The sequence below is a fragment of the Uranotaenia lowii genome, chromosome 2, assembly GCF_029784155.1.
Source record: "Uranotaenia lowii strain MFRU-FL chromosome 2, ASM2978415v1, whole genome shotgun sequence".
NCBI classification, from domain to species: Eukaryota; Metazoa; Arthropoda; class Insecta; order Diptera; family Culicidae; genus Uranotaenia; species Uranotaenia lowii.
Window position 1 is genome coordinate 111,846,933 of NC_073692.1, and position 25,832 is coordinate 111,872,764.

General features: G+C 32.1%; 1 protein-coding gene across 1 annotated transcript in view; it reads left to right on the forward strand.

Moving 5' to 3' along the window:
• The window catches only part of LOC129741779 (protein spire-like), a 432,182-nt gene that overhangs the window by 210,322 nt on the left and 196,028 nt on the right, over window positions 1-25,832 (forward strand). The window contains exon 5 of the mRNA XM_055733564.1: window positions 17,677-17,871. Coding sequence (XP_055589539.1) covers window positions 17,677-17,871 — 195 coding nt within the window. The remainder of the gene's footprint in view (window positions 1-17,676; window positions 17,872-25,832) is intronic.

Here is a 25,832-nt window from a genome sequence, read left to right on the forward strand (position 1 = left end):
CAAAGCGTTGCGCAACTTCTTAAACAAATTTCAAAGAAGAAGATTTGAGTCTAACAAAACAGTCAAAGAATTTTCTAACGCTAGAGGAGTGTAGCAACATTTTCCACTGCGAAGGAACACAGGTAAACGAGTGATAGCGAAACTATGCCTATTTGACGAATACAATTAAACAGTTCACAAAAAAAGTATGAAATAAAATAAAAAATAACATTTATTCTAAGCCATCTATAAAATACATTTATAAGTAAAAACTATGCTGGGAGGGGAGTATGTTAGAAATTGGTTAATCAAAGTAGGCTGATAAACCACCCATAGTCCCAGAGCCACCTCAAAGTAACCATAGGTACCGCTGTGGTTATCATAGAAATCATCGTAGTAGCCTGTGTGTTCATTAAGGCAAAAGCGCTCTCTTCTTGACGAACCAGCGACCATAGCAGACGTGTTAGCTAGAATAAAACAATGATGTTTTTATAAGCAATTACTTTCATAAGACTGAAAATAACGCATCTGAACCTGTTCAGTTGTGTAGTTTGAGTTAAAATTTTATAATGTTATTTCAAAGAAAAAGAATAATTTCTATAGAGGAAATAACCATCTAAATTAATTAAAAAACACTTAATTATTGAAAATCTTTCAAAATTACTGAACTACAGATAGTTAAATCCTGAAGCTATTATTTGACTTAAAATTCATGCAACTCATTGTTAATTTGAAGATTTTTATCAATATACGAACTTGCCCCAGGGAACACTGATATCTCCTTATGAAACTTACACTAGTTTTTTACGGTTTATAAAAATAATGCTAAGCTTCAACATTAATCGTTTTCTTTTTTTTTCCCTTTGTAATTTTCTTCATAGATTTATACCTTCGTATTGAGATTTTGTTATTTTTATTGGGTTATTTATTGGATTATTGGATATTAGAGACCCATTTTTCATTCTGGTTGGCAGCGTTTTGTTTATTTTTATTGAAACTCACGATTAAGCAACTCGCGTATTAAAGATCGTTGGTGGAACTAGCAATCGCTAGTGTAGAGTGAATCTTTGTTAGAACCTTACTGAGATAGCAAATAAAGATTTACTCTAATTCACCACTGTAACCTGCTTTGCAACATAGATTTCAAGGGGTTATGGGCCCAGACACGTCTGGAAGGAACACAGTGTTGGTGAGAGGGGTAATCTCTAGCTCCAGAAAAGCAAGTGCGCCAGCTACCAGCACAGAGAAGGAAGGCAGTGTAGATACTTGCGGCTAGAAAATATACCAGCATCAGCCCAGGGAAGTTCAGCAGTCAGAGGAGGAGCCAACCAGCGCAGCGGGATCAGTCAGCTCAGAGACGAGTCTAGGTGTAGGGACAGCCTGTGCAAAGGGAGCAGCCAATGCAGAGGTACGAAGCGCAGAGAATCGCCAGCGCAACAGGCACGACATACTCCAGTACGGGAAAACAGTTTCCGAGGTTACTCTTGACGTGGTCACGAGCTACGCTACAGTAAGCAACGTGAACTCATTTCCGACGGCCGGGAGCAAGATTCTTGGGATCTGGATCCACGATTGGTCAGCGCAGAAGGCTGTGGTTCAGTTGAACGGTTAGTCCGGAGCGGAGCTTAGGTGAAGCTAATTACCGAGAAAGCTACTCTCACAGTGCTACGCTGCGCTTACACTCTCCTTTTTTTTCAAACTCAAAATATTATGAACTAAAAATTGAACTCTCTTTGTTGGACTGAAAAACTTAACGAGTTCACTTCGAAACGGAACAGCAACCAAGGAACACGTCGCAAAATTTCGTTGTTCCGGAACAATTACTGGAATACTATAAAGGAACGCCATAATGGAATGTCTGCCGTTGTCAGCTTAAAATTGTGTCCGGCATTGTCATCCTATGGTGAGTGGCTTGGAATGTCCGGAAACTTGCGGTTGTTTTTTAATTCCCGTGAGAAGTTTTCTTTGTAGTTTTGACCGGTAGTTTCGAAACTATCCACCGATCTGTAATTGCAATACAACGTACCGGAACACTAAATCCGGTTACAAAAAAATTTGACCATCCTTTAATTTCCTGAAATAAACAGCCCTCGAATAAAAAAGATAAATTTGAGTTCGGCTGCCGAATTTATTTTTGAGTATGCCGATCAGAGCTTAGTTTTGCGATTGCCCATTCGAACTTAAAATTTAGGGCTGCCACTGAAGTGCTGTTTTGAACCAAAACAACTTTATTTTGAATTAAAAAAAATTTGCGTGTAACATGCGCGAGTTCGCTTTCAGCTGCTGGAAAAGCATGCTAGGGCTAAGGGGAAGGTTCTATGTACGACGGTTAGTTGCCATCAACTCTTATCACACCTTGTCGCTGATTTCAGACCCAAGCTGGATGACTTATGCCGGGGATCGGGATTGGAGGGAGATGCTCACTACAAGAGTTCATCTTGCAATATTCAGTTGCGCTGCGGTTAGCATGCAAATGCAACTGATATTTTCCGATGGCTGGAAGAAGTTATTGGTGTAGCGCGAGAAAACTCGACAGTTGACGATACTATCCAACATTTTAGATCTGTGAATTGACAGGAGGTGTTGAAACTCACAATTAGGCAATTTGAGAAATCGCTAGTGTAGAGTTTTCAACAATTTCCAAAACAATTCTGATTCAATTCTTTAAGATTTCTCCACGATTCACGCTTCCATGCTTCATAATTAAATAAGAATGCTTTGCTCAAATTTACTAGCTATTTTATTTTTAACGTGATAACAAAAAATAATTTCGAGTGAGCGACACGTAGGCAGTTCAAAAGTTTTATACACAATTCCACAAAAAAAATCTTTCAAAGATTGTGGTAAGCAGCAAAGCATAATTGCAATGAAATTGGATCTTTCGCATTGACAGTCACGAAGGATTTGCAAGCCAAGCCACCAGGTGATAAGCTCCGGCAGCAGCAGATGAGATCGAAAGTAAACAACACCTCATTCTCGAATCTGATCAACAGACCAACGACAACGATCGGATGCCTCAGGCAACCAGAGAGTCGTACCTATCTGTCTATCAGCTCAATCATCAACAACAACAGGCATGGTTGGGGACATGACATTGAACTACTAAAGCCATTCACAAATTACATTAACCCTATCAATGATCTCAACAACACCGATCGGCAGGCGTCGCGTCGCTTCGTCCTCAGCTCTCGGATCAGCTCAGGTGATCAGCAGGACTGAAAAGGCGTTTCCCCGGAGAATCGATTCCGCGTAAATGCGGAATGCTGGGTATAATGTTTGGGTTCCGCATACCGGCTTCGGCAGTGGCTCCAAGAAGCCGGGTGAGGGATTTGCCAATCCCATCCCATCCCAGCGCGTGGTGTTTCTGATTCCTACACAGCATCCGACGCCCCGAGGAGTGATCGATCTAATGAACCACACAGATTTTTAGGGAGCGGCAAATTGATTAATTGTCAGCTGCAGCAAGTGAAATGTCGCCCGCCTGGCTTAGAATCTGACTGGTTTAGTTCCAGGCGAGTAGGGGTGAACTTAATAGAGATATGCTAAGTTTGATCAATGAGTTTTTTTACTTGGCTTTTAATCTCGATCAATATGGCACCAGCGTTGTGTAGAATTATATCTAATTATCACTATGACTGAGCAGCTTGTCGGCGATCATGACGTAGCGGGAAGCATCTCAGACTTCAGGCCATTTGAGGCCATTCGTCATATGGTTGAACCTCAAATATTGCATGCTCAGTATTTAGAAGAATGTGCCCTAGATGGTTGCATTGAACAGAATCAGATTTTTTTTCAATTTATTTTTTGAGTGAATTTTTTGAAAATAAAAGTGTTCCCTTCAAACAAACTGAATGTGCATTTACATGACATATTTGCTGGTTAGAATTATCAGAAAAATTATAATAAACTTACTATAATGAATTACTACTTCCTCATATCAAGTTTTATCATTTTCTTAAATGCTCTGCTGGATATCCTGTGCCGTTGACAAATTCAATAAAACACTTCCGGTTTCCACGAAGACTAACTTCGGCCAGAACTCAATCGAGCTCAAAGCAAACATGCTACGCACTCATAGTTAAATATGCCAAATTGATTTTAAGTCATCCACTTAGACGTGAAATTCTTGAGTCAGTTATGTGGAAGTAAAGTTGTTAGGGGAAAGGTTTCCTAAATGGGCCTATCGGGTTAAAAGACCCTACGGCTGTTTGGAGAAATGGCTGACTAGACAGCTTATCTGACCAATGCATTTTGAGGGTGAAACGCTTAGAACATAAGGCAAGAAATAATTTTATGAATTTACAAACTCAAAAAAATTTAAAAAAATCATACAAGGTTTTGATACATTTTGATGTAATATTTCGGCTTTTAAAAATTAAACGTAAAGGAGCTTAAAACAAAAAAAAGGGTGGTTTTTGTTTCTTACTCAAATGAACTTAATAAATAAAACATATTTCAGCTTTTGTGGAGGTTTAATAATCATTATATAGTGGAATAATAGAGTGTTTTTGTATGCCCCCATCATGTTTGTAAAATGCCTCCATCCTAAAATAACAGGTTAAATAGAATAAATAAATGATTTTTATCATTGAACCTTCAAATCTAAGCTCTGAATAACATCTTAAGAGAGAATTGAAGATCTAAAAACAGATTTGATAAAGTTTTTCTCATGGATGAACTGCCTCCATAGTATGGCAACCCTAACTTTTGTTTTATTTCATAAAATTATAATATACAAAGATTTTTATTAAATTTCAACTTTGTCGTACGGAAATTATTACTTTCTAGCAGTTTCAATGAAATTATACGGAAATATTGCCAAAAAACAGAAATTTTGTTCAAAACATAAATAGGCGCATTTAGCCCGCACGGTTTGAGGTTCGGCATTTTAGACAACACTGACAATAAAATCGTTTTCTTGGTAACAGAAGAAAATTTTAACATAAAAATTACTCCAATGTATAGAAAACAGATGCCTGCACACGTGTATATAGTTTTTGTATACATATTCGATGTGATATTTGCTTAAATCAAAGTTCTGCTTAATAGGCGCATATAGCCCGCTCCTCCCCTATTGGGAGTTCGGCGGCTTGTAAGTTTATTCGGGTGTATATAAATTTAAAAAATCTGAGGATCCCCTCAATGAATTCTTGAAATCTTCAATTCAAATCAAACTTTTTAAGGAAGCACTCCCTAATAATCTCGAGTCTCAATTTGACACTCCTCGCGTAAAACTGCTATATCTCTCTTGTTTCTCAACCGATTTTTACACAATTTACAATTTGGAATGCAACTAAACCACTAAAATTGGTACGAAATTACTTCTTTGGTGAATATAAATTTATTACGGATATCTCGCGTTAATAAATATGCTCAAAATCCAGTGTAAAGTTGAATTTAAGTCTTAGAAAATCTGAGAAATTACAAATTGACAAAAGGTTCGAAAATCGGCTTCCTTTTAAAATTCGTCAAAATTTTGTATTTCTTATTTTGAAAATCTTAAAATGCAAAAATTTGCCAAATTATGTACAATTCATCTGGTGTGACTTAACTGTGACTTTTTGAACTCAGGATCTTAAAAAAAAAATATATATATATACAGCCTTATTTACAACGTAAAGATTCTAACTTCAGCTTTCTTGAACACTAAGTGAATTTGATTTTGAGCATTCCAGCAGCTGATGTACAGTTTTTTTTTCCGAAGCATGTTTATTTGATTGTTTTTTATTGGAGTTTGAATAACGGAAAACTGAAGTATTATAGGTGAATTTTGTCCAAAAAAAAAAAAAAAACATTTGAGTTACATCACGAGGTTTTCAAAACTATATTTTTGTAAAAGTCGGTCGGGAAACAAGAGAGATATATTGGTTTCAGTCAGGAGTGGCAAATTGACACTTCAAGGACTGTAGCGGGTTAAAATTTTAAGGATTGACGTTGGTCATTTGTATACTAGTATGACAGAGTGCATTTTTAGTTAACTTTTCCAATGATAAACTTATTTGGGGAGCAAATGTCAACCTTTTCCGATATTAGATGCCAAGACCGTTCGATTGGGGGGGAGAGGGGTTTAGGTGTTCAACTCCCCCCATGAAGATTTTTTCTAAATATTTATTTTTTCAATTTATCGTAGTAATTTTAGTAACGGGAAATTATTTGATCCCAAAAGGTATTCAAAGATAATTGTTAACAAAAATGTCAAAAAATGGGCTCCGCCGGGTCACTCTTAGGCTTAAATATTTCATTTTAAGACGATCGACTCTACATGCGTTCACACATTGAACCTAATTTTTAATTGTTTATTTCGAATTGCATTTCTACAATCCATTTGTATTGAAACTTAAATCTTGACGCTCAAAAACACTACCTCCTCTTTGGAATGGAGGTTCTTTAAGAACTGTCACAACTTCCCAATTTCAGAATTTGAAGCCAACCATTTTCACACCAAATTACATTCATCAAATACTAATTTATCACATCAACAAGTTGGTAGCCCAATGGCAGATGAAGAAATTTTAGCCTCAATTTTATTTTGTGTTTCTTGTCCTTCAACATGTTCAATTCCACATTCGAAAGGGTTTTGATTACACAAGGCCATAGAACTAACATTTTTCCGAGGTGCACAGAATTTAAGAGCTAATTTTTGATTAATTTGGGTGCTCTTAATGTAAATCACTATTTTTTTTCTATCTGCTTTTGTTTTTTAAATTACTTTTGAAAACGGGTACATATAATTTAAAAAACATTCTGCTATTTTCTGACAAAACTGTAAAACGTTACAAAAATTTTTAAAATAAAGATATTAAACAATAATAAACTTTCAACAAGCCCGCTAGAAATTTTGACTTATGCAAAAACAGATTAGAAGTATTTCTTTTGATTTCTTTTACCTACACCTAATTGAATTTGAGATATTATTAAAACAGAAGTCGAATCGATTTTCAGCCTTCAAGAAATTTGTTAAATAAAACTTAAAAAAATAAGTGCCAGAAATACTTATAATGATATATTTTCAAATTTGTTTAAAAACGTAGAATTTAACTTTTAAAATGAATTTATCTTCTGAAGTTTGGCAAAATATTGTTGTTTGATTGAATGGAAGAAAACAAAATTATTGCTGTTAAATTTTATAATTAAGATTCTTAAATGCTAAGACGTTTTTATTGAAAAATTTCCATTTCAAAACTAATCTTTTCCATGAACATTATTTTTATTTATTTTAATGAAGAGATTAAACATATTTTTATTTATTTTCAGACAAATTTTCCAACTGAACAGTAAAATTTTGGAATTTTTAAGATAAGTTTGAGTTTGTTTCTCAATTTTGAATTTTTGTGTTCTGAAAACATATTTTTTTAAGAACCATTCAAACTAAATTTAAAAAAAAATTACATAGTCTGTATCATTTGTCCATGACTCATATTTGAAATTGAAAACAATAACATATTCTAATCTGAAATTTTGTTTTCATTTTTATTATTTCATGTTTATTAAGTTGCTAAATTAAAATAAAAAAAACTGAAATTTGTTTTTTTTTGTCCAAGTTTTGGTTTTTTTTTTCAAAAACAACTTTTGAGAGTAAATTTGAAAATTTGAACGCTGCTGATGTGATTCGATGGAAAATTTCAATTTCAAGTAATTTTCTTTCACTTTCTTCTTGCGTGTTTGAGAATAATGACCAGATTTTGTTGTGATTAACCCACAACAACTTTTTTTTTCAAATCCAAATTTTTCCCACGGCTGGTACGCTTGAGGTTGAGAATATATTTTGCTACATTTGCTCCAGAACCGTAGGAAGAACAGACTTATGGGAGTTCTTTTAAGGGTAGCTTTAAATTTCTTTAAAAAAAAACTTATCTTTACTCAAACCAACAAGCCCAATCATTCATTGTTTTTTGCAAATTCCAAGATTCTAACCTTTGACCAAATTTATGAATTTGGCTTAAAAATACTGGATTGTAATAATGTTAAACAATATACTGAGATACTGTTGAATTTTGTGCAGATTTTTTAGGGTACATATTTCTTTTACAGCAATATTATTCATAAAAAATCAATTCCATAATGAAAATCCTGTGGATGATTTTCATTTGAAATAAAATTTGGTATTTTTTGCATAAAACAGAACTTAGAAAATTACCTAACTTAAATCGAACTTTATATTTTTGATTTTCAGCTGAATTGTGTACACAAACTACATTTGATTAAAAACTGGAAATTTAATTGACATGAAAATTTTGAAGGTCTTCAACAAATTATGTTGATTGAAAACTCGTTTACAAGCTAAATTTTTTTCTGAATTTTTAATCTGCATTCTGAATCATAATTCTGCACCTTAATTCAAAAAATGAACTTTGAATCTATTTCCGAATTTCTGTAAGATTTCTACAAATACGATTTCCGAATTTTAATTCCAGATCAGAATTTCATGACCCAAGTTTTAGAGTCTTCATTCATTAATGTATTATTTGAATTCTGTGGTTCTGGTTTAATCTTAATTTTTTTTTTCAATTATTTATATTTAATGTGTATTAGGAATCTGAATTAAAATGTGAATTTCAAATAATGGATCTGAATCTGAGTTTTAAATTTTCATTTAGAAGCCTTTAATGTATAAATTTTAATTGTTGGAAATGATGACTGTACACGTTGTTTGATTTTCATATTAGCAAAGCAGTCTGATAAATCGGAACATTAATTTATTATCTATCCAACGTTTCGGTTCTTTGTTGGCACCATATTCAGGGAAACTACAATTTTTATTATAATTGTTAGAATAAGGTGAAAACAGTTTTGTTATAAGTAATCATATTGTTGTACGGTCCTACTTACAATAATGTGTATGTTCTTTGTTATGGAGCTTAAGTTAAGTATATTATAGTATAGTATATTAAGTATATTTCTAATTTCTTATGATTATTCGAATTGAAAATCAAGAATCTTAAACTTGATATAAAATCAGAAATACAAAAATAGAAAAACAATTTTGGTTACGGTAAAATGGAATCACAACCTCCGAAATGGGTTTAATTTAAAATTTAATATTCAGACCTGAATTTCTATGAACGAGTGATAAAATTTTGAAAAATTTTATAGCAGAATTTTGAACTTGGGATGGGCTTTTGCTTTAAGTTCTAGCTTTAAGTCTAGATTGTTACTCTTGAATAACTTTACTCTATTATCATAATTTAATTATGAATTTGAAATTTTGAGTGTAGAGTAGAATACCTTGCTTGCTTTTCTGGACCCCCACGGGAGGGGTAGAAATGAGAACTTCAGCAAAGAGTTTATAATCTCCATTAAAAAAACGCTCGTCATAGTTTCTGACGTGATTAAAATTTCCAATATTTATAAAACAGTTTGAGAAGGAGTTTGATCTATAATTTCAAAAATAGTTTTTTCATGAAAGCTTCCGACCTAAAGGATAGCGTTCAAGTCTTCTAAACCACTGAAATCCTATATGTGAATGTATGTGTTCGTTTTTTATTAAGTTATTGAGTTTTTGAATATAACAATTTCATCGTTTTGTTACCGAGGGACACTGTTGTGATTTAATTTTTTAACCTTATACAATCCTTCGGTTTGTGTCATCGGCAATTTCATCCGTCATAAAACAATCTTCGGTGCCATAATTCTTACCAAGCCGAGATGTCTCGCTTGGTCGGCTTGGACGACCTGCCATCCATTAGCATTAAAACAATTACTGCGCCCACGTTCTTGCTCCGGTAACCTTGAAAATTGCTGAACCCAAACCACAATGGCTTCAATCCATATAATTGAAGAGCTGAACTCAACTGTTCTCTCCCATCATCCCCGTTGAATCCGGATCTCCCCAGTACAATGGAAATCGTTCCCGGGGATGTCACGTGGGTTGTAGATCATTTTAGGTTGAGGAGGCACATATGACGAGTCTTACTTTGTATTGAAACTTTTATAGCAACGACTACAAGTACCAAAGATCTGCCTTCAAACAAAACAAAACAAAACAAACAAACATACCGGCAAAATGAGTCGACCCGACCTATTTGGCGCTGTTCCTCAAGTCAAACCCATTCCGACTGTGTAGTTGCATTTCTTGCAATACCTTCTGCTCGGTTCCATTTCGCTTGGCTCTGATCTATTTCAGAGATCCTATTCAGTTTAAGCTTCTCTGGAGAACAGCTGACGGACGACTTACTTTTATGGGTGTTTCCTGTGCTTTAATGGAGCAACAAATAAGGCTCGGGTGATGATTTAATTGACTCCCGGGTGCGCGATTTCCCGCCATAATCAATCCCAGCCGACATCCGCCAGCGAAGAAACTAAAACAACAATGCATCCAGTAGAATTTCGCTTTCGGAAAGGTGCTGCCATTGAAACGAGCCGCTATAAATTATGGAAACGCGCGTGCCTTGCTTTCCTATTTCATTTGAAACTGAGGGGGGGTTAAAAAGCCATCATCGAATGGGAGAAGTGGTTCCGACTATCTTGTCATAAACACCCAATTGCAAATTTTCTTGTTACTCGTCTTATTTCTTATGCATCGTTTGTTTCTTGGAGATGTGGCTTGTCTCACCTCACCTGGACTGCGAATAGAAATCGAGGTAAATGAAACCACTACCTAATGGATTTATTTTTAGCTGGGTTCAGGAGATGACTACTTTGAAGATAGGTTCTAATAAATCATAGACCATGATTTGGTGCCGTTTTGCTTAAAAAATTTCTTATTAATCTTTCGATTCAAAAATTTGCCGATCACCGACATAAAACATTGCAGTGTCGAAAACATTTGATAAAATAGACTCATCAAGTAGATATTAAAAAATGTTTAAAGCAGAATTATTTCTAAGAAGAATAGATATTCAACGTATTGATGCTAAAAAATTATACTATTTATTTAAATTATACTATGAGCTCGGTATCAGAAAAATGTGGGCAGCACGTTATCCAAACAATCGGGGAAATTGTGCCTATCTGCGGACTACGGTATCTGTAGACAAAATTCTAAATGATCCAAATTGTTTTGGAGTTTTATTCAAGTAACTGACAACCACTTAATACATTTTTTTTCCCTTCACGATACAAGAAACCAGCTGCTTGCTGCTGGCGCTAAGCGAGAGACATTTATTTCCCAGTCCAATTGTTGTCAACAATGGGTGGATGTTGTGCTGTCACTGATACGCACCAGACCTGATTGATGTTGACGTTTCGTGGTAAGATCACAGTAGAAATCATTCCCCTTGCTGACTACCGCTGCTGGCTGGGTTCATGTCATTCCGAAGAATGTGTACAGTACATAGATTGTAGGTGTGCATTTGGATCTGTGTGGCGACAAAAGATGTAGGCAATTTATGTAATTTCACAGCAAGTTGAAGATTTGAGCACCTAGATAGGTTACATAACGGGATTTTAATGTGTGTGCGCATTCAGAAAGAAGGTATGCTAAATCGGTGGATAAATATGCAAACGACACGACACAAGGCCTGGTGCTGATGCTATCTGGGAGTCTTTCTTTTTCTACCGGAGAAGATTTTTCCTGTTGCATTTACTTAGTTATTGTCGTTAAACGAGGGATCCCATCCCTAGGAAGCAGGAAAAAACGTAAACGTTCAGAGTGAACGAAATTAAGATTAAGCTGCCGGTGATAGTATTCATTAGTGCTAAAAGTCTAAAAGATGCACCCTTTTTTTCTAGATAACCATCAGCAAATACTGATTTCCAACAATTTAAAAAGCGGTTGAGTACTTAATATGTTTCTTCAGATAACAATCTGAATAAATGTTATACCGATACGACAGAAGTTGAAAAGTGGCCAAATAGTGATCGACGATCGATAAATCCACGGCTTAAACATGTTTTTGACAAAAATTTATTCCCTAAATTTAAAAAAAAACCTTCCTGTACATTTTCCAATCTGGTTTGAAAAAAGTTCGTGTCTGCAAATAACCTTCAATCCAAAATTTCAAAATGATCATGTTCTTAAGTCAAATTTTAAAATGTTTATGCTTTTATGAGAAATCCCAAAATATATTTTTTTTTTAATTTTCAAACACATACCTATGGATGAATTTTTAGATTGTTCTAGTCACACGCACGTCACCTGAAAAAAAAAAATAGACTACTGTCAATCGGGGCATCATGCAACAGCAGGGTTAGATGCAACATTAGCATAGACGGATTGGTTTAATGATTTTAGCTAAAAACTTGATATTGCTTTCATCATTCTATGCCAACACTGTTGGTGTTCAAATATTTTTCGGACAATCACCTTATTTTTTTTGTAATCATTTTTTATAATTCAGCTACCAGTCTGGGCTAAAATGCATCAAAATGCAGATAAAAGATTCACTCTTTAAATCTTTTTTTCATGTGATTGAAATATGATAGTTTCGCGCCTTTATAAATTTCATAATTTCATCCACCCAAACATTAATTTTTATGATTTCAGCTAGTCGATACGACAGACCCGAATGACCCGGGTGGTTAAAAGGTCTCTAATAAATTATAATAATAAGCTAGTCGATTTTTTTGAAGAAATTTTTACCCCTAAATGTATGCAACACTCTAATGCTTATTCTTTGAAAACATTTTTGACAGAAAAAATGTAAAATTTTATTCGAACAAAACCAAAAATTGCTGCAGTTGGTGCTTTATGCGTTATGACATCACAGAGACATAAAAAACTATAAATTGGTTATCGTTTTCATTCAGAAAAAAGTTGGTTGCAACTTACCACTTTTTCTTAGTAGGGTGAAAATCACATGGTTTTGTAAAATCAAAAATAACTGGTGAAACCAATAGTTTTTCTAACTCATCAATTTGAGGTCCCATCAATCTTAAAACTTTTGATGTACAGGGGGTATGAGATGATTATCTGTGGATATTAAGTTTTAAGAAGCCATTGAAGTTGAAAAGTGTTGCATGATGCCCCATTTGGCGGTACGATACATGCAATATCACATGCCCAAATTTCCCTAAAAACGTTTAGAAAATAAACCATTTCTTCTTTGAAAGATGTGAAATCAGTGCGTTTTATTAAGATAAATTGGTACCCCAACTTGCAACTTAAATGTATGCACAGTTTACATTTAAATAGTGAAAAATATGAATATCAATGCAAGCTTGACTGTATTTTTTGACATCTAAATAATCTGCGCATAGAGAATGTGTTTAATGTTGTTTTCAAAAATAACAATTATCAAAGGCTATAGGGCTTTTGCACAGTGCATTAGTATAAGTAAGCCGTTGGAAAAACAAAAGTGACAGCTTCATATAAATTCAATAGGAGCTGACGAAAAAAAAGTTGTTTTCTGATAAAAATTATGAAAAAGAGCAAAATATATTGTAAATGGTTTGAATTTTTTTTTGGTTTCGAATAACTTGTGCTGAGAAAATGAAGATTCTGTTAAGTTTTCAGTTTCAAATTTCACGACGTAAGTTCTTAACTTCATCCTCTTGATTAAAAATCCTATAAAATAGATCAAAGTCCGTCTTCAAAGGATCTGATGGAAATGTTTCTAGTGCCTTTCAAAGATAATTTCCTTTTTTTTAATTTAGCTCTGCTTGGTTTCGTACTTAGATTCTATCTAAAGTTCACATAATCGTTTCCATTTGATAACAGATGATTTGAAATTTACTATATCACTCTTTTTTCTTAGAAAAGGCGCTAATATTCCAGGTAAAAACAACATTTTAGTTGAATTTTGCTTCTGCCGCATATAAAACTTCTCATGTGTGCCCAACAGACCTCTTGCATGTGTGTGTAGCAAAAGCCTTATTGGCAAATCAGTTGCCTCCTGAGCCGATGTCCGCGAGTTCAATCCCACGAGTAAACATAAGTTTTTCAAAAACTGTCCGCCAACTGCAACGTTGATAAAAAGTCGTGAATACTATAAAGATGGTAAAACGACTATAATCGAAATAAAAATAAAATTATGTGTTGCCGGGGGGTGCATAGAAAATTACAAATAATTGTATGTAACACAATATGAAAACTTATTGAGCTCATTAAATCAACTGGTTCAATTCTATTCTTGAGAGTTATTTCTTGTCATCACAGCTTCGGAAAATCAGCTTAACGTTTCACCATTGAAACCAAAAACGGTACTTCCAAATCTATTTTCCAAACCTCAAAAAAAAATTAAACAAAACCACCCCCCCCCCTCCCCCTCCCTCCCAACTACAATATGTACATATACATCAAAACCTATGCTACAATTTAGTCTCAAATAACCAAAACAAATTCACTTCGATTTTTTACACTTTCCTGCCACAATCAATCAAGAAATTCAAATTAAGTTTTATCAAATTCAATAAATTTTGCCGCACAAACAAAATTCATTTTGATGATTCAATTCAATCCAGTTTGTTTATGTTTCCATGCACCAACCCATGTTTGTTCAATAATTGGTACATGCATTTCTTTACGGAACGAGTATGACTAGATTGAAGTTCAATAACTAAAACATTGGCGTTTTCGGTGATCCAATGATTCAACACTCTAATTTGTACTTTTTTTTAAAGAAAATACAAATATTAAAGGCTGTCACTTTTCCAGAAATCATTTCAAAAGACATATTTAAAAAAAAATCAAGTCACAGGTCGAAAACCCAAGCTAAAATTTAGATTTTGCCTTTAAGAAACCGAAGTTATTAATCAAAATTTGAACAGAGGTAGAAAAGGTTTCAACATTTTTGATTAATTTTTAATATAATTTTAATTGTTTTAATTTGTTTAATTTGTTTATGTTTTACTAGTGTATAATATCTGGTACCTGTTCAATCACTAGTGCTTCTATCCTACCGTCAGTCGATTTCTTTTGATCTCTACATTTTTTTTTTGTGAAACTTTAGTTTATAAATTGACAAAACTATTCTGGAGATCAACAGAAATCGACCATATTCTAAGTTTTCGAGATAATTTATGTTGTTTTGAAGAAACACTATCGCAAGACTTCGCATGATTGCACATCGTTTGAGCTGGTTTTGAAGTTATAACGTTTTTCTCAGGCTGAGATCGTACTTTAAACTTTTGAAAAAAAAAAATATCTTAAATGCAATACAAACATATATGTACCAGCATAGGAATTAACAATCTCGAATAAGTTTTCAACTAAAAAAATTAACAACATTGTGTTTTTAAATTTTAATTCGATTTATGACTCCCAGTTTAAATTGTAAAAAAATATTTTTAAAAGGAAGTGTTTCAAGTTCATTCGTGCAAACTATTGCCATATTTTTTTTAAAACTCCTCAATGCAAAAGTTTATTTTCTTAGAAGTGCAAATCATTATCGAAATCGTTTGTTCAGACTCATCTTTTCACACCGGTGTTCTATTTTTTGTTTTACACAAATTCTGGATCTTTTTTTTAATTTACCTAAAAATTGTTCCAAAACAGGTGCGTTTTGGAACAAACTAGATTTGCTTCCAAACTGTTTGACAGCTATCTCACTGAGGGATTTATTCTGTTTTATTTTAATCACTAGTTGGGCTATGAAGTTTTTCCTCGGATTGGATCAATTTTCTGTGGTCCAATTCCTGATAAACTAAACTTAAGAAACTCTTTGATTTCAAATATGATTTTATTTTCAATTTTGATGAAAAATAGCATAATTTGCCGAAACAATCAATGTTTTTCAAAACCAAAATTATGGGTTAAAATTGTAACCCGTAACAATTATTAGTCAAATTGCTCACAATTATTAGTCACATAGAAGTCCATGGCAACACCCGAATAAAACATGAAAATCATCAAGTTTCAAGTTTTATGTTAAATTTATATTCTTTGCTCAGGGTATTATGAGGTAACTTTATACAAAAAGGAAACCAAAAATATTTTTATCATGCTTTTAAATTTTAAATGATATATCATCTATTTTATGAAACTTAAATATGATTTTTCTAACTTGTAATTTGCGGTTTACAATTTTGGCTCCAGCTGCAAAACTTCTGAATCGATTTTAAAAAATAGAGTCATTTTGAAATCGTCCTGATAGCTATAGTATAGTTGTTTTGGCGTAGAAAAATGTGAGATAAATACAAAATTGTTCGATGAAAATCGTAGTTCTGAACAATGCCCAAAACTACCGTAAAAATGTTCAACTAAAGCTTTTCGTATTTGAATCTCCATTTTTGGTTTATTTAAAATGTCCAACTAAGCTATAGGACTTCTGCTCTATTTTGACATATTTACCCAAGGAATATTTAAAGAAGGTAGTGCCAAGGTAGCCCTGCTCTAGTATTGGTACAGACTGAGACGTCACAATCACGCAAAATTTGTTAATTTACTAGGAAACTTATCTTTTTCGTTGATAATTCGAAGAATCTGCTAGAAATTTTCCACTTTGATAACATTTTATTGTAGAAGGATTCTTGCTCTTCAAGATCGGTACAAAAAAAGTTGCATTTTCGAATAATTTTCCTATAAAATAGACCATCGAAGTTTGGAAAAATGGTGCTTTTCCCCATTGGAATTTGCAAAACTTTAAAATTATTTCAAAGTTTCACATGAAAATGTTCAAATCAGTACAGTTTAAGCTCCTCATTGCAATATAGTGATCAAAACACAAATTTTTAAACAAAACAACGATCTTTTATTGGCATTTTAGTAAACTGATTTAACAATCGTTTATTGATGTTAATTGTTCTACATAACAACTGAACCTGGTAAAACAGTTGAATTAAAATCATGACAATCAGTTGAACACCCAATATCTACTAGCTAGACCTTTTAAAAGCTGATTTTTTCTTCATTTTTGTACGTTTTATCTTAAAGGCGACGTTGCATTCATTAATAAAATAAGAAAAAAAAACATAATGCAATCTTCAACGGACCAAAACACTTCATAACATAGTGAAATAGAGGCCTTACAACATAATCGAAATGAAATTGGAATTCATTTTCATTCTAAAATGTGTTTTTCTTTGAAATTCCAACCATTCTCATATAAATTTTCGATACAATCGTTCTTGTGACGTCACAAAAAAAATCCAATATGGCTCTCGGCACTACCTTATTTGAATATTCCTTGATATTTACCATCGTTCCACTGTTTAAACAATGTCTGGACACAATGCAGTCCAGTCACTTTCGTACTCGAGGACATTAAACTTCTCAATGCACTGCAACCTAAGACACATAGAAAATTACTTGGTTATTTCGAAATAAACACTACGAAAATAACATAAGGAGTTCAATTCTGAGGAAAAATAAAGAAAAAAGTAGATTTCTGTACTGGAAAAGGTGCAGCCAAACTTTGTACAATATTTAATGAATGGTCTAAGGCTGAAAATGCGATTATGTCATTTTGCGATTATACGAATATGGCATAAAATAAATATGCCTAAAACTCACTAATGCGTTTTATTTCATTGTATGATAATTTCAAGGATCGGTAAACTAGTTTATTTTCTACAGCGTTTTTTCCGTGATGAAATTTAAATCGGGGCAGGCCTTAATAGACAGATGAATGAAGAACATTACTCCATCCTAAAATATATTTTTATTTTAATCGGAGTAAAAATTCAGGTTTATGAATTAAGGTAAGTCATTCAAAAATTCTCTCAGTGTCACAAAACATTCATTATCTTTATTTTTGAATAGTTTTCCTTGAAATTTGGTTTAAAAAAACGAATAAGCTTTAAAAACTGATCGATTATTTTTGGACTCTATTGTTACCTTGAAATAATAATAAATATCTTTCATTTCTGTCTTTCTTCCAGTTCTGCACCTCCCGCGTGTCCCACCCGAAGCCGGAAGATCACTATCGGGCCGTGTGCCGAGCCCTCGCTGCCGAAACCCTGGAGCTACGAACCTTCCTTCGGCGGGTGTACGAAGGCGATGCCGAAGTGCTGCGACTCAAAGCGCAGGCCGAAACTTCCGGCAAGGAGCTGGAAAAGATCCACTTTAACGACTGGGTAAGTGCGCGGAAATGATTGATTTCCTTTTGGACGACCCTCTTCGTCTACAGAAAAAGCAGAAATAACTAATCCTAACCTCTCTCTTCTTCCATTTTGTCCTCCCATTCTATCGTTAACGTTTGGCTTTGGGAACCAACTTTGACCCAGATTTCTCGTTAGGGTCTGAAATCGAAAGGGAATTCCGTGCATTAGAGGGACCATAAAAGCAGCAGAATTCGTTCGTTGAAAGCGAAAATTGAACTCCATTTTTTGTTGTTGTTATTCTGGTGTCTCCTCCATTGAAGTTTATCTCTCTTTTTATGTACGGTGCTTTGCTGTTAAGGTACTCCAATCAAGATTAGGATCACCCCGAGTCCGACCATTATTGTGGCAGATCCCTCCTCTCCCATTTTGGTGAACTCGACAAAAGTTTGGGGTTCAATTCTTGGTTCGCATCGAGGAATGTGTTTTCCAGTGCTTTTTTTTTCTCTCCCATCCCTGAAACGCCATCTATTGAACCCTATTGCTTGGATGATTCGTCGTGACCTCTTCCTAAAACAACAAAACATAGGCTTTTATGTTCGTCAATGTGGGCACGATCTCGCTCTTCTATCCAATCAAACCCGGTGATGATGCGTTTCGGATGATCTTGATGGTTGGTTATGTTTTTTTGAATGGGCCCGGAATAATTGGTATGGCTTTGGCTTTGAGATTGGGGTAGTAAAATGGGATTAGCATCAGGACTACGCGGGGTTCAAAGATGGGATGCAACGCGTTCGTCAAATAATGGTCCTCCAGCTGATGGAAAGGGCAGAATCTTTTAAACCCCCTTAGCGCCGTGATCAGTGCAGAAAAGTTAACCGAAAAAAAAATAACTAGGTAAGACCCATGGGTTGAACTTGGCTTTGAAATGATAGCGAAAGTAATTTACGATCAGTAGACTGTTGAAGGTGAAAGTTTGATGCAAAGGTACTCCTATAAGTTTTGAGTAATTTAGTTAACGATGTTTCAAACCGAATGGTAATATTTTAAGAGACTCCAAAAATTCTACAATTTCAACATTTTTTTTTGTTTTTATCCAAAACCATTTTTGAAGGTTTGACAATATGGAAGTATAGTTTATGAATTTTTGCATTAAGGTTGTGTTCTTTATTTGAAACGGCTCAAATGCTCAAACAATTGAAAAAAAATATGAAAATATTGAAATAGCTATGATGAGCCATGCAGATTTAATAACGAACTCATATCTGTTGATAAAATAGTAGGTACTACATTTACACGAGTCAAGTCATTGAACGATTTAGAATTTTTGAAAGCATTCCAAGTATCAACAAAATGCTTGTTGATAGTTAGTTAAATTTAATCGCCTGGTTTTTCTAGATATCTTACAAAAGAAATATATGTACGTGTTAAATCTGTATGTAAAATCAATTTTTTTCGTTAAAATTACATTTTGGAAATTTCTTATTTATATTCCTGAGTTTGGAAAATTAAGTGTATATTATAAAGAGTCAAAAAAAATTTTTTTTTTGAAATCGTTGAAAATCAAATACTCACCTGAAATATCAAATTCTTTATCATATTTCTGAAACCAATGCTGTTGTCGTTACAATTTCACTTTTTCCATTCGTAATTGGAATTTTTTAGTAAGTCCAAACAACTTTGTATTTTATTTTCATAATTATGAAATTTTGTGTATGAATTTTTATGAGACCAATTTTAGGAATTTAGAAAACACAGAAAAGTTAAAGTTATGGATTTGTTTCTCTTGAATCTCATTTGATCTTCTTTATTTCTAAATATGAACTCTGACCATGGCTATAGAAACGGGGACTCTCATGAGGGTTCATTGAAAGCAAGCGAGGTATTCTACTGTACACTCAAGATTTGTTATTCTCAATCAATTTTGGTTATGGAGTAAGGTTATCCGATAGTAACAATTTTTACTCAGAACTGATGTCAAACCCTTGAAAACCAAACCATTTGTTCAGAATTCAGCTACAGCTTTTAAAAAATTTCTCATTTATTGATAGGAATTCATTCTAAATACTAAAACATAAGATTTAACTCATTTCAGAGGTTCTGCTTATTTATAATCAAAATCGGAATTGTACCTGTGTGTTCATATTTAGGATTGTGTACCCAGTTTAGAATTCTTGATTTTCGGTTCGAATCATCATCAAATTGAAATGAAAAGCTGTGTTTGAAATCGTCGTTTAAATTTGCTTCAACGTTTCCTTCAAAATTTGATTCATGATTTTCGAAACTCATACACATTTTCTGCATTAAGGTTTTATTTTTTCGAATATGAAAAAAGAACTTTGAAATTTTCTGAGTTTTTGTCTTATTTTCAGATTCGAAGTTCCAAATAAAAGAATTTTAAATCAAAAATTAAATTCAAAGTACGCGAAATTTATTCTAATTTAAAATTCAAACATATCAACAAGGTTGCCGAAATCACAGAAAAATCTATAATTTCACAGAATTTTTAGCCAATTTTCTACACAGAATCTGTGTCACAGAACACAGAATTTTAGAAATATTTACGGATTTCCAAAAAATTTTAAAATTTGAACGTTTTTTTTTCGAAATTCATTTTTTTTAAGTTAATATGATTTTGAATAACTATGAATTGGAAAATAAGATAAAAAAAATTAAATTGGCAATGAGAATTGATTTTTCTCAAGTCAAATGTAATATAGACGCAATTTTAAATGACTTTAGAATGAAATTAATGGAAAAAGCATCACAAAAAACCGTCACAGAATTTTTGGGTAAAATCACAGAAAGTCAGAATTGTTTTTCGTCAAAACACAGAATTCTTTCCGGCAACCTTGCATATCAAAGCTTTAAAATAGCGATTTTTTTTCTCTTTATATATTTTTGCAAGTTGGATATGAAATACATTATAGAAAGAAAGAATAAATATTTTAATCCAAAATATCCAAATCATAATTACGGTATCATAATGGAGGGCTCTAAAACTGATTTCAATTCTTGGCTCCTATTTCTGAATTCAGAATGAGGTTTTGATAAACATTTCAGAAAACGTATTGAAACTCAGAAACAGACGGACAATTCAACTTTTTGTTCAGACTCAGCTCGTAATGAGTTCCACAATCAAAATAAAATTACCTAGATGACTATTTTGGTGAGGAATTGAAATTGCAAGAGATTATGTTCGCTTTTAATTGGCTTACAATTCTGATTGTTAGTTCGATTTAAAAATTAATCAAAGTCAGTTCGTTTCCAGAATTCAACTGAAAATGGAAAAAATGAAGAAGAATTTGAGTTCATTTTGCGTGTACTGTCTTTTGAAAAACTTACTTAAAAAACATCCACAGGAATTGATTTGTAATGAAAAGTAATTGATGATAAAGAAACATGTACCTTCTCTTAAAGAAATTGTAAAGAATTCCATATGTTTGGTGTATTATTCAACATAATTAATATTGCAGTTTTTTCGAAAACCAAATTTCAAACTAAAATCTTTAACTAGAATCATCTTAGAATAAATCCATTTCGAACCGCAAAATTTAAATTTTTTACTTTTACTTTTGAAAATTGTGTTTGTTTATTTTTAGAAATATTTTTTTTCTTTCAAAATTGGAAGCTCTCTTAAATAAACTTATAGTAAAATAAAATCAAATAAGAAATATTAAGCTGGCCAGATTACTTGGTTTTACCCAGATTTGCATGGATATTTAGTGAAAAAATGGGAGAGGTTCGGCCCGGCCCGGTTGCTCAAATTTTGTTGAAAGTTGATTTGATTTTGTCCGGATTCATTAGATAATCTTTTTTGGAAAATCAAAAAAAAAATCAAATTGCAACATTATTTTTTTAAATTTTGATTTTTAGAAATTAAATTCAAAATACTCGATTTTTTGAGAGCCTGAAGTACGATTCAAAATCTGGTTATGTTTGAATAATGTTTCAAATGTATTTTTTCTTGACTTTGGTTGAATAGTTGCTGGATTTTTGTCATATTTTCCGGATTTTGTATGAAAATTGAGAAATAAAATCCCCGAACTTTACCAAGTTTTAGAATAAAATAGCCCGGATACGTGCAAGAGAAAATCTGGATATCTTAAGCTTAGTTCACAAGATTTTGTACAAATTTTATTATTTCAACAATCTATGAAAGTAAATTTACTATTTTGTAAGTAAAAGATTCTTTATACAAAGCTTTATCACAATTTGAAAGATTTTAGGATGTTTTTCTAAAAGTATCTATTTTACACGAAAATTTTTTTATGTAAAAATTTTTTGAGCAAAAATGACATAGAAAAATATAGAATCCATTTAAAAAAATCATTAAAATATGTTCATTTTACATATTAACAAAAGCATAGTTGTGCAAACTTTTGTTTTCTGATACTGTTTTTTAAACTTATTTCAACTTTAAAAAAACACGAAAATCATGAATGAAAACTCATTTTTCTCTCAGAAATCTATTTTGGTTCAAAGTATTGGCAGGTTGTTAGTTCACTCAATTGCCAAGTCACCCTAGAACCGGATTGGATTAATTATAAATTTTATTGGTTAATCAATTTTTGAAATTGTGTGATTATTTCATAATAACAACAATTTATAATCAATGTGACATTAATAGCTAGAAGATTTTATACAGGACTTTTTAGGCGTACATTCATAAATCGGATTAGAGATAGAGAATCTGATTCCAACTTTAAAATTCAAATCAAATTTCGACTTATAATTTGATAATCATATCAAAACCAGTATTCAGAATCATGATAGAAAAAAGAAGCTTATAGCATTCGAAAATCATAGCTAAAAACTTGTGCACATTCTTTTATAATTTGGTAATCAAATAAAAGACATTATTTTTTAAATCTGGGGTTTAAAAGTCTAGAAATAAACAAAAGTTCAAATTTTTCCTTCACAAGAAGTTTCTCTGAATTTAAAAATTAGAGTTTAATGCTTTAGAAAGAATTTTACCAAAACATTTGAGAGCCAGGGTTTTAAAACTATTCGATCAAACACAACTTTTTTTATACCCTCTCCAGAAATTGCTTTAATATAAATAAATGAATTGTTTTGAGTCAACTTATAAACTTTGCATGTTATTTGGTAGTTTTGGGTTTGGTGGCCCACCATTTCGAACATTTTTTTAAAATTCAAAAAGAAAACTTTTTTTTTTTAAATTTTATCTCATGTTAATAAAAAAAAATTTACTTAAAGGAAAAAAAGTGCACGATATCCCACTGTTCCCGATTTTTTTTTAAACAAATTCAATAAAAAGTTCAATTTGTTGTTCGACCGGGAATAATTTTGAGGTTGTGTATTGGCTTTTCGGTCTTATCAGGGCAATTATTACACTTTTTATATTTGCTTCATAAAAGCAGAAAATTTTTCAGCAAAATTTCTCAACTTTTATTCCTCGATACAAATTAAAATCGAAAAAGTAACATTTTAGATCAAATAAATCTTGAAATTAAAAAGAGATAATGCTAAAACTATTGGTTCTAATATTGGAATAAAAAAATTACATTGAAAATTTAAGTTATTTTGAAACCAATTCAATACGGGCTGCCAGCGAACCAAGAAAACCGGGAAAACTATTTGAAAATGGAATCGGGAAAACCTGGAAAAAAACTGGAATTTCAAATAAAAACCAGGAAAACATTTTATGGATCATTTTCCAAATAATCCCATTGAATTCTAAAGTTCATTCATATCATATTTTTTTCTCGATATAAAATCGGGATCAAAATTCCATGAAAAAAAGACGTGCAAATGTCGTGAATTTCTTGGAAAATCGAGATTTTTTAGCTCAGCGCATACCTGAAGTGTTCCAGTTCCAAAATATATTATGACTTTTTTTTAATTTACTTTTTTTTCACTGACTAGAATTAGGGTGGTTAAAGGTTCAATTTATCAAAAATCATAATATTTAGTAAATATTTTGAGCATAACCACACTTTAAGTTTTTATTTGTTTAATACAATATTTGCAAAAAAAATCTTATTAAATTTAAAGTTTGTATAAAATGTCAAAAACTTGCAAAAAAATTGTCCAAAAATGAAAAATTCAATTCTTGACAAACGTCAAAAGCGCGAAGAACTTATCTCTTATTTGGTTAAAAAAATGATTTTTACAATTTAATTCAATTCTTATCCTTTGAAAGTCTTGAATTCATAAGATCATGCGGGGGGATTTCAAGATAACAGAAAAATTCAAAATGAGAAACTACCATGTTACATGGTTCATTTATGAAATGAACGAAAGGTAGAATGAGAAACCAAATGTTAGTGTGGTTCTATTATACATCTTCCGCTTTTACTGGTAATCGCATTCTTTATTGATTTAAACAAGTTAAAAATGCAGGTCGTAAAAGTGTCGTAATCACATTAAGAAATTTTCACAATAAAAAAGCTAATTTGAAAAGCAAATTTAAGCCATAGAACAATTTTCCAAATGTAACTTCAAATTTTTAATTTTAATTACGATATTCCATGTTTTTGGTAGGATTGCAAACTCAGACTCAGAATTAAGATTGACATGCCAATTTGAAAATTAAGCACTCAGAATTCAGACTCTGAAAAAAATTGACAATATAAAAAGGAAACCCTCACTAAGTTTTCAAGACGAGAATCAAAACAAGATTTTAGAATATTAAGCAGAATAGAATTTAGCGGATTTTGTTCTCAAAATTGCAAAGAAAAAAAAATTTAAATTTTAAAATCAATCAGTAGCAATTAACTGGAGCTAAGCATTAGAAATAGAAATAAAAATTCAAAATATGAATCCAAACTTTAAGTAAAGTTTGATTTGAGTTTCACCCAAAATTCATCGTTGATGATTATATTTCGAATCTCAGAACTCAGAAACCAGAGCTCAATAGCCAAATTCTGTATGTGATAAAATAATTTTCCACTGGAACATCATCGTTTTAACTCAATCGAAAAAGTGTTGACAAAACTATCAACAAAATCAGAAATTTGCACCAGATGTAGATAAAAATATGAGGAATCGAATGGTATTTTTTCTTTAAAAATCATTTTTAACAGTTGGAAATGATGAGTACATCAAGACAAAAAAAATACGATTTTTTCCTTTTTCCATACATTAATTGTTGCAAATTTGTTACTTTATGAAACGAAGGGTTAAAATTGATGATTGTCACCTCATTTCTCTGATTCTAAGAGCCTCAATTATTTTATGAATCCTTTGCATTTAAACCTGCTTAAATTTTTTTCTGTAGAAATCTCAACCAACATCATAGTTATCTGAATAACCTTACATTAAAACATTAAAACATTAAAAAAGCATTATTTTGATTTAAAAAAAAAACGCAGATAAACATATTAATTTTTTGTTTTTTTTTTAACTGGGACGATCATCAAATCTCGATCGAAAAAACCGAGATAAAACAGGAATTTGAAAATGAAAATTAAAAATTTAAATAAATAACTTAAATGCCGAATCACTTCAATCACTATAACAACTATAAAGGGCAATTACTAAAATTCAATATTTTTTTCAATTTTCTGGTTTATTTGTTTTTTTTTTAATATTTCATCTTATTTGAATGTCTCCAAAATTCAATGAGTAGTTATGAAGCACAAAAATGTAATTTTTGATTTTGTTTCTTAAAAGAAATTAAAATTTCTATTTAAAAATGCCAATCAAAAAATGGAAAATTCTTCAATACTTTTTCAAGCTATCCACAGCATATAGTTGAAAATTTTGTTTTTTTAAACACTGAATTCACTTACACAAGCTAAATATAATCTTTGTAACATTTGCGCATATATTGTGTTATTAGCTTATTAAAAAAATGTATCTGAAGATCGGTTTTTCGATTACCTATTTAAAAAGAATGTTTCGAAAAGTTATTACTCTGCAAATTTTAAAAACTCATACATACAAAATGAGAGTGTGAAGCAATATCACCAGTTTTTTTTAAACTTTTTCCAAGTTCTAAATCAATTTCAATGAAATGGACATTTTTTCAA